Source organism: Otolemur garnettii, unplaced genomic scaffold (assembly GCF_000181295.1).
Source record: "Otolemur garnettii isolate 467f Iridium unplaced genomic scaffold, OtoGar3 scaffold00041, whole genome shotgun sequence".
Taxonomy (NCBI): domain Eukaryota; kingdom Metazoa; phylum Chordata; class Mammalia; order Primates; family Galagidae; genus Otolemur; species Otolemur garnettii.
In genome coordinates this window covers 566,698-577,403 of record NW_003852436.1, presented here as the reverse complement: position 1 = coordinate 577,403, position 10,706 = coordinate 566,698, and the positions used below count along the sequence as shown (strand labels likewise).

Here is a 10,706-nt window from a genome sequence, read left to right as displayed (position 1 = left end):
AAAAAAAAAAAAAAAGAAAAGAAAAAAAGCAAAGGTACATGGATTGCTGGTACAAATATCTATAAACCCTGCTCTTTACTTAAAAGGGAAATTTTCCCTGCATTGGTAAATATTGAGTGAGACAAATTAACCTCTCTGTACCTCAGCTGCTTCATCTGCAAAGGAGGACTTAAACCTTGCTTCATATGAAGGTTTTAAATCCTATAAATCAACACATGAGATAATATATGTATATATAAAACTTAGAACAGTACCTGGTGCATAGTAAGGGCTCAACAAATATTAGCTATAATTATTAAGGTGAATTGTTAATTCTGTGTTCTGTTCCTTCAGTTAAATTAGAATTACAGTTGACCCTTCTACAACATAGGTTTGAACAACACAGGTCCACTTATACATGGATTTTTTTCAATAAATATAGGGGGTCCATAAAGTTAAATTGCACATGAACTTTACGGATCCCCTGTATACTAGAAAAATATTTGGAGAGTCACAACAATTTGACAAAACTCACAAATGAACCACATAGCCCAGAAATGCTGAAGAAAAATCTATGTTATAAATGCATAAAATATATGTAGATACTAGTATATTTTATCTTTTGCTACTACAAAATATACACTAACATTATAACAAGTTAAAATTTATCAAAACTTATGCACACACTTACAGGCTACACATGGCGCCATTCATAGTGGAGAGTCATGTAAGCATCAAATGTAAATGGTAAACCCTAAGTGCTAAAATTAACTGTAATTCAAACTCTATTCCTGTAAAATTTCATAGCCACCTTCTGTTGCTGTTTCTCTGAACTCATGTGTTGCAAGTATCCACTTAAAATGTAATGCTAATTATCTCTGTGTGAGCAATTCATTCTCTCCAGTAAATTACATCATTTCTCTAAAAGTGATTTCTCATTGTACTCGCCTGTATTTCATCATGATTAGTGCGACACCATAAACCTTGGTTAACACCCTGGGTCCTCTACAAAGTACCAAAAGCGATGCCAGAAGTTTTCCCATGAAGCAGAGAAAAGTCATGCCATTACAAGAAAAAGTTGAATTGCTTGATAAATACCATAAATTGAGGTTGGCAGGGGTGGTTATCTGCCATTCAAGATAAATAAATTCAGCCTAAGTACAGGAAATGCATAAAACCGTCACCGCAGCTATATTAGCAGGCCTAAAAACCCTGTTCTATTTTGCAAAGTATCTTTTTATTTCCTAGTAAACATACAGCTTTTATGTGGGTACAGGATTACTATACGCAAGGCATACCATACCCATGGACTCTAATAATTCAAGAAGAAACAAAGTTACTATGTGACAATGGAAGGCAAAAGGAAGGTGAAAGATCTAAAGGTACAGAATTTAATGCCAGCAAAGGATGGTTTGATAATTTTAGGAAGAGGTTTAGCTTTTAAAATGTTGGGATAGGCTGGGTGCCTGTACCTCCGTGGTTAGAGAACCAGCCCTATGCACCAAGGGTGGTGGGTTTGAACTCAGCTCAGGCCTGCTTAATAGAAAAAAAAAGTGAAAGAAGGGAAAGCAGGGCCCAAAATCTTCTACTGCATTGTAGATCTGGTTATTGTTTATGTGAACAAAACACTTATTTTCACACATTAATTTTACATCCTTCTGCCTTATAAGATATCTTCATTGTGTGTGTTACTTTTCTCATGTATTATTTTATTTCCAAGACATAAATATTTATGAAATACAAAGAGGAAAAAAAAATTGTTGAGATGACAGGAGAAGCAGTTATGTTGATACTTGGTCTTCTGCTGACCGAAAGGCAACAGACAAGTTCCTTGATGACAACAAGAAAATTATTGAGGAGAAAAGATATCTGGCTGAATAAATGTTTAATGCAGATGAAAGCGCCCTCCCTATTCAGAAAAAAAACAGCCACAAAGGACATTTATCAGAAAGCAAAAAAAGTGAGCACCAGGATTGTAGGCAGGCAGGGATAGACTCACTCTACTTGTTTTGCACAAATGCAGGCAGGTTTATGATCAGGACTTCCCTTATCTATAAAGCTGCCAGTCTTACTCTATAACAAGAAAGCCTGGACAATGAGAATCTTTCTTGGGGGGTGTGGGGGTGGAGCCATTGATGCTTTGTTCCTGAAGTCAGGAAGTACCTTGCCAATGAGGGACTGTCTTCTAAAATTCTTTTGATATTGGAAAATGCCTTTGGCCACCCATCACCATGACTTCAACACGGAAGGCATCAAAGTGGTTTACTTGCCCCTAAATAAAACATCTGTAATTCAGCCCCTAAATCAGAAAATCGTAAGGTCCATCTGATACTGGACAAGTGGCACCCCAGCCAGCTCAGCGAGTGGGGCTGGGGAACCTGTCGCCTCCATCTTGGCGGCAGCAGCAGGCAAAGGAACCAGCAGGCTGGAGCAAGGGGGGTGGGGGGTGGCTTTCCTCCCCCAAGGGGAGGCTCCAGTAGCCAGAAAGGTCCCCACACAAGCGGGGAAGACACTGGGACCTCCTCTTCCTCGGTAATTGGTCCATTTTCAAAACCTGCTCCTGATTGGTCTATTTTTAGGAGCCAAAAGCTCATTGGACAACTGCCCTTACATAAACCCCTCAGTAGAGAGCCTAGGGGCAGATCTCCTGGACCTCCCAGGGAGAGAGAGCAGGAGAGCAAGAGTTGTAACACTTGATCTTGCTCTGCAAGGAGGCTTGGCTTTTTATAAGAGCTGTAGCACTTCTACTGCTGATCCTATTCTGCAAGGAGGCTTGGGGCTTTGTAAGAGCTGTAGTACTTCTACTGCTGATCCTGTTTGGCAAGGAGGCCTGGCTCTTTGTAAGAGCTGTAGCACTTCTACTGCTGATGCTGCTCTGTGAAGAGGCTTGGCTCTTTGTAAGAGCTGCAACACTCCTACTACTGATCCTGCTCTGCAAGGAGGTTTGGCTCTTTGCGAGAGCTATATCACTTATTAAATAAAACCTATTCCACATCTGTTAAGTAAAACCTAACCTACTGTTGATCCTGTGGTCTGTTGCTTCATTCATCAAACCGCCTAAACCAAGAGCCTGGAAATCCGGTATCAAAATCTGGTACCACATCCTTTAATGCTCATTATACACATAACTCAATAGAAAGGATCGTCAACACTATGAAAGAGAACCCCAATAGAGTGAACATAATGAAAGTATGGAAGAATTACACCATTAAAAATGCCATCATTATTCTAGAAAAAGCTGTGAAAATCATCAAGCCTGAAATAATAAATTTTTGATAGAGAAAACTGTGTCCAGATGCTGTGTGTGACTTCACAGGATTTATGAAAGAGTCAGCCAAGGAAATAATGAAAGGAAATATGGCAAAAATCAAATTTAAAAAAAGGTGGGGAGGGAAGAGTTTCATAATATGCATCTTGGAGAAATTTAAGAGCTAATAGATAATACATACACAAGAGGAATGAACAGAAAATGACTTGACGGACAGGAGGCTTTAAACCAGTGCCTGACGATGAGGAAGGAGACGTACAAACTGACATTGTACAATCTGGCACAAGGGTTTTGATTATTCAGAACTGCCTTGGAGTTCTTTTACACGATGGACTCTTCTATGATATGGGCACTGAAACTAAAGCAAATGATAGAAGGATCGTACTGTATAAAAACATTTTTAGAGAAATGAAAAGTCAAAAAAGTCACAGGGAACTCATGATGTATTTCTGCAAAGTTCCAGTCAGTGCCTCTGCCTCTCCTCCCCCTATCCCTCCTCCTCCACTGCCCCTGCCTCTGCCACCCCTAAGAGAGCAAGACCAACTCTCCTCTTCAGCCTGCTCGACGTGAAGATATGGAAGATGGAAACCTTTATGATGATCCCACTTCCACTTAATGAATAGTAAATATATTTTCTCTTCTTTATGATTTTTTGGTTTTTTGAGACAGAGTCTCACTTTAACATCCTTGGTAGAGTATTGTGGCGTCATAGCTCACAGCAACCTCAAACTCTTGGGCTCAAGCTATCCTTCTTGCCTTAGCCTCCCAAATAGCTGGGACTACAAGCATTAGCCACAGTTTTTCTATTTTTAGCAGAGACAGGGTCTCACTCTTGTTCAGGCTGGTCTCCAACTCCTGAGCTGGAGCCGTCCACCTGCCTCAGCCTCCTAGCATGCTAGGATTACAGGCGTGAGCCACCATGCCCAACTATGATTCTTTTAGTAATTTGGGGTTTTTTGTTTGTTTGTTTTGTTTTTGACACTGAGTCTCACTTTGTCACTCTTGGTAGAGAGCCGTGGCATCATAGCTCACAGCTACCTCAAACTATTGGGGTCAAGTGATCCTCTTATCTCAGGTTTTCATTTTTAGTAGAGACAGAGGTCTCGCTCTTGCTCAGGGTGGTCTCAAACTCATGAGCTAAAGCAATCCACCTGCCTTGGCCTCCGAGAGTGCTAGGATTACAGGTGTGAGCCACCATGCCCAGCCTCTTAGTAATATTTATTTTCTCTAGCTGACTTTATTGTAACAATACAGCATATTATACACACACACACACACACACACATATATATCATACACCCTATGTGTTAGTGGACTATTTATGTTATGGTGAGGATTCAAATCAACAGCAGGCTATTAGTAGTTAAGTTTGAGAGGAGTCAAAAGTTATAATGTGGAGTTATAACTGCATGAGGGGTTGTCTCCCCTCACCCCTGCAGTATTCAAGGGTCAACTGTAGATTATATTTGTAAGTAAGCTCTTGTCATTTTCATCCTTGAGTGCTGAGCATATAGTTAGTCCCAAGTTTTTAAGAAAATTATTCAGTGAAATTGGAATGAAGTCAAATTTATCATACCTGCAACACAACACTCTTTGACATATACAAACATTGCTTATCTTGTTTAAAATAGTTTACATAATCAGTACCTGTATGGTTGCATGGATCTGCTCCTTAATAGTTTTAAGCATAGTAGTTGTCATTAGAACAGAGTTGACTGTATTTTTTAATTACCTTGGTTAAAATACCATCCAGCCATCCACAATGTAATCAGGAATATGGGATAAAACTCCACACAGTTTTGTCTGCAGGAAAATAGAAAGACATGGGTTATTTTATGAAAAAAAAAAAAAAAACTATGTACTAAAGCATTGATTTTTTCATCTAGAGGTAAATATACAGTCTATTCAAACAAAAATAAAACAAGAACTTACATAAAGAGATTAAATGATTTCAGTTTTAATGAAAATGAGTGGGACTCAAACATTGTTTAAACCTTAAAGCAGGGCCAAGAATCATTCTTCTACCTGTAAGTTGCCAGTAGTGGAAGTGAGCAGTAGCTCTTTTCCAAAAGACAAGTCTCCTGAGCCTACCTAAAGACTCCTCTGTATTTTATCTGAAGAACGCAGGAGACTAAACAGATACCTTCTAAAAAATTCCTATCCACCCATTGTCTTCTACTTGAATTACTCAGAACATTAAACAAATTATCAGCTGGCTCACACCTGTAATCCCAGCACTTTAGGACTCTGAGGCAGGAGGATCTCTTGAGGCCAGGACTTTGAGACCAGCCTGAACAACATAGTAAGACCCTGTCTCTACCCAAAACAAGTTTAATTAGCTGGGCATACTGGCTTGCCTATAGTCCTACCTACTTGGGAAGCTGAGGCAGAAGGATTGCTTAAGCCTAGAGATTTAAGTGAGCTATGATTATGCCATTGCCCTTGAGCCTGGATGGCAGATCCAGAACCCACCTCTAAAAAAATTAAAATAATGCTTAAAAAATAATCTTTAACTAATTTTCCTAAACTTCCTTAAATAAACATATTTCATTCCCATTTTATGGAGGAATAAACTAAGGCCAGAAAGCCCAGGCTGACTGATGCATTGCAGAGTCAAAGTAGACAGTATCCACCTTCTGATTCCAAAGCTCTGTCCCAATGTTAAGCCAAATTGCCTCTGTTAATGGAAGAGTTGGGCAGATTGGATACTATTTTAAGCAAAAGGGAATAGCTCTCTGAGAACTATAATTAATTTACCTACATCTAGCAAAGAGAGAAAAAAAGATGAATTATATTCATCTTCCTTCCTGAGCTACACCCCCAAGTGATCTTGGTTAGGCTGACTAAAACTCCTTGCTGACAACACCACCCCAGAAAGAACTTGAATGTAATTAACAGCTCAATGCTCATATAAAGACCACTGGCTAGGGCCAGTGAGGTGGCTCTTGCCTGTAATGCTAGCACTCTGGGAGGCTGAGATGGGTGGATTGCTCAAGCTCAGAGTTCAAGACTAGACTGAGCAAGAGCAAGATCTCATCTCTACTAAAAATAGAAAAACTAGCAAGGCATTGTGGCAGGTGCCTGTAGTCCCACCTACTTGGAAGGATGAGGCAAGAGGATTGCTTGAACCTAAGAGTTTGAGGTTGCTGTAAGGTGTGATGGGACCACGGGACTCTACCCAGGGTGACAGAGTGAGACTCTGTCTCAAAAAAAAAAAAAAAAACCATGGCTGATGCAGAGTACTGAAGCACAAGCAGAAAATTTCAACCCCACCAGCAAAGAAAATAATGAGGTCACCCACGCACATCTTCACGGGCCAGGACAGTGATCGCCAATTCCCTGGAAAGTCAGCTTCTTTTTCTAACTGTTGGCTTTAAAGACTAACAGGTCACTTTACAACTTAAGGCATGTCTCGTCCCAAACCTAACACTGATCATCTCACAAACCATAGCTCTGAGTACTTCCTGGTACTCAAGGAAGTAACTGAGGTTTTTCTTTCTGCTGCTTCCATCCTGGGCATGATTTTGCTTCTCATGGGTTGTCTTTTAATTTAATGTTTTTTAACTTGGTGAGTGGCTATGACAGGTTAAGTGAAAAGAAGCTTTATGAATTTGTATGGTAAGAATTACCATAGCTATGTAAACAATAAGCCAGCTTCCCAACATTTCCTTTCCCTTGGCTAAATATGATAGAACTGTTTACCATGACGTTTAAAAAGAGCGATACAGAGCTTGTCTTTTCACACTCACTGGAATTTTATATGATGCTTTTCAGAAACAACACAATTGTCCCATTGTTTATTTGGTTTTGAAACATGCCTTAGATTATTCCAAATGTAAGGATGGATTGAACGATGTATTTTAATTCAAAGTTACCTGTGATGAGAGTTTATTAAAGCACCTTCAAGAACAACCCACTTTATCCTTCATAAAAGTCTACTTACCTAGGACTTATTTTTTGTTCTTTTCGTGACTAAGGCTCCCTCTGGCTAAAGTGCAGTGATGTCATCACGTAACAAAAGAAATGGCCTACAAAAACTGGCAAAAATTTTTCTATTTGGAAACTGAGGGGCTGGCAGTGGTAGGGAGGGACAGGAAAACGTCTTGTGAAGGTGGGCCTGGAGGCCAGTGCCCGGCTGACTGGCAAAAATTCTGAGGTAAAAGCTGTGCTGCCAGGAGCTCTGGGTTTTGGGTTATGTGTAGGAAAATTGGCATTTTGTGAGAAGCAGTCTGCCATTTTTCCTCCTTCACAGGTAAAGTAATAAATTTCCCTTCCCTTCTTCTCAAAAGCCACTTGTTTTTGTTTTTTCTGATGCAGCTTCAAGAACAAGTACTGAACTTTCAGTAAATGATCACAGCTCACTGCAGCCTCAAACTCCCCAGCTCAAGAGATCCGACTGCCTTTGCCTCCAGAGTAGGTTGGACTACAGGCACCCACCACACTTGGCTAATTTTTCTATTTTTAGTAAAGTCGGGGTCTTGCTCTTGAGCAGGCTTATCTCAAACTCCTGACCTCAGGTAATCCTCCCACCTTGGCCTCCCAGAGTGCTAAGATTACAGGCATGAGCCCCCACACACACACACCTAGCCTTATTTAGTGCTTTTTCTTTACTAACCAGTGGCTTTGGCTTGGCATAGGGGAGAGTCTTGGCATAGGGAGAGGTTCTCTGGGTGTCTGTCTACATAAGCTGATACGCACGAGTGCTTACCCTTTGTTATAAGCAGATGTCATCATGGACCTCAAACTCCGTCCAGGAGAAAGTAACCAAAAAGGCCTTTGCAGGAAGAACAGTAGGGACCCAGCCAATCAACCTGGTTTGCCTGAGCTGAGGAGGTGTCCAGACCATGAGATTTCCCATTTCAAAACTAGGACAGTCCTAAACCCAGCCCACACAAGGCAGGCAGATTTCCACCTGGTTCTGATGGCTGGTGGCAGCAAGGATGGTCCCCAACTGAAAACCAGTGGAGCCTTGTCTCGGCCATTAATAATAATACTATAAAATTCATAGTATTTAAAGTGGGAGTGGGGGAGAATCAAACTGTGGCCTGGTGGCCTCAAATCTGGCAGTTTCTTCAACACCAGTCTCCAAACACTGCTGACGACATAGCATCAGTTGCACAGCCTGGTATAAATAAATACACACACGCCTGCTGCCGCAGAGGGGGCGAGCGGACCACAAGGGTGGAAGTTGTTACAGTAAGGCTTTGGGTGGAGCTACTTCTGGCTAAAGAAAAATGCCTGAATGGGCCAACTGGTAAAGTAGCTGGTGTGCTATGTTCCCTTTTCGCCGCCACTGGTTGAAAGAAGGCTCAGAGGAACCGGAAGGGAGCAGAGCCAGGAGAGGGGAGGAGCCTGGGCCTCCCCGGCGGTGTGGGTGGCACCCACCAAAGAGCACCTCCCAGGACTGGCCGTGGGGGACACGCTAACTTCACTGTGTTAAACCACCGAGAATTGGGGGGTTATCTATTAACACCATGCTATACTTTAGATATGGCTTGTTTGTCCCCACCAAAACTCATGTTGAAATGTGATCCCCAGTGCGGCTGCTGCTACAGGTGGGGCCTGGTGGGAGGTACTTGGGTCGTGGGGACAGATCCCTCGTGAATGGCTTGGTGTCCTCCCCACCAGACGGTTTAATTCCTGTGAGAGTGGGCTGTCATTAAGGCAGGACACTCCCGCTCCTTTCCCACTTCCCACGTGCCCGGTTCCCCTCGACCCCCTGCGAGTTTTGACTCAGCACAAAAGCCCTGGCCAGGCCAGAGCAGGCGCTGCCCAGTTTCCCAACAGCCTGCAGAAAAGCAAGATAAACTTCTTTTCTTTATAAATTACCTAGTCTCAGGTATTCCTTTATAGCAGTGATTTTCAACTGGTGTACGGAGAAAATTTCTAAAGATCATTAATTAGATTATTTTCAAAAGAAGTTCAAAGCACAATATTTTTTCCTCTTTTTTGATCAACATAATTTAAGTGTGCAGTACAAGTTTAACTACAGATTTAAGTGTACCCTGAGATTTTTAAAAAGGTTGAAAAACACTGCTTTATAGTAACACAAAATGGACTAAGACACACAGCTAACCTATTTGACTGAAAAGGAATATCCTATACATTATAAAACACACAAAATAAAAAGTAAAAGATTGGATTTTAATAATAAATATTTTGGCTAGGCCTAGTGGCTCATGCCTATCATCCTAGCACTCTGGAAAGCCAAGGCAGGAGGATTGCTTGAGCTCACAAGTTTGAGACCAGCCTGAACAAAATCATGACCACACTCCTACCCCCACTAAAAATAGAAAAATTAGGTGGGCATTATGGCAGGCATGTGTAATCCCAGCTATTTGGGAGGCTAAGGCAAGAGGATGCTTGAGCCCAGGAGTTTGAGATTGCTGTGAGCTAGGCTGATGCCACCACACTCTTGCCTGGGACATCAGATTATTCTGTCTCCAAAAAAAAAAGAAATTAATATTTTCCTCACCCTCACAGTGGATTATTTAGCATATCCCACCTGGGTGTGCACATCACTTGGGAGACCTGTGGCCTAAAATATTTCTGAATATATCTTCTATTTGATAGATTTCTAGTGAACACACAGCATGAAACTTTGCTGGCAACTATCTCGTTCAGAACGTCTGAAACATTCTCCAAAGGGAAAACTTGATGAGCCATAGAGTATTTCTAATGCCATGGTCACAGTATATCTTTTTAAAAATAAAAACAGACAAGACAGTTCAAAGGGGGATTCTTTTTAGGTTTTCCTCTTTCAAGTTTTTTGTTTGCTTCCTTTTCGCTCTCCTCTTGTTTAGGTAACTCCTTCTGAAGCAGTGGGCTGCACGCCGCGAACAGCACACTATGAATGGATGACCCAGCCTTGGGCCACTCACCTTGGACCCTGGGCAGTCTCCAGGGTTAGTAAGCTAACTGCAGATCAGAGCAACAGGTTAACATCCTCGAAAAGGGCTTGGGGGAAGAGAGGTTGCTACAGTTAGCCTTTTCATAAAGACTCATAACTGTTGAAATTGCTCCTGGCCAAGTGACTCGGGAGTGGGGATGTAAGAGGCAGGACGCAGCTGGTGGCGGAGGGCATGAGTCTCACCCCACTCTTCAGCAGCACTGCTGATAAGGATCAGGACAAGCAGGCACAGAAGGGGGACTTGCAGTTCATCCACATTCCAGCTGCTCCTGTCCCCTGACCACCTGGGCTAACACCCAGCATGTGTGACAGATGGTTTGGTGTTTGCAGAAGATGCTAGAGTTTGAGGAATTCATCACTGGGAGGTAATCTGTCATCTTGGAGATCCCTAGCCCCTTTATAATAATGAAGTGGATAAGGGCATCTGGCATTCTCAGCTAATGTCCAAGATGGTTATACAGGGGCCCTGGACAAGATCCGTTCCCAAGAATGGCTTTGGATGGATTTGTAACTCAGATCCCTGGTGAACAGTACATATATGATAATAAT

General features: G+C 41.9%; 1 protein-coding gene across 1 annotated transcript in view; it reads right to left on the bottom strand.

The window, feature by feature from the left end:
* The window catches only part of MGST2 (microsomal glutathione S-transferase 2), a 35,523-nt gene that overhangs the window by 3,872 nt on the left and 20,945 nt on the right, over positions 1 to 10,706 (bottom strand). Inside the window, exon 3 of the mRNA XM_023513447.1 lies at positions 4,980 to 5,050. Coding sequence (XP_023369215.1) covers positions 4,980 to 5,050 — 71 coding nt within the window. The remainder of the gene's footprint in view (positions 1 to 4,979; positions 5,051 to 10,706) is intronic.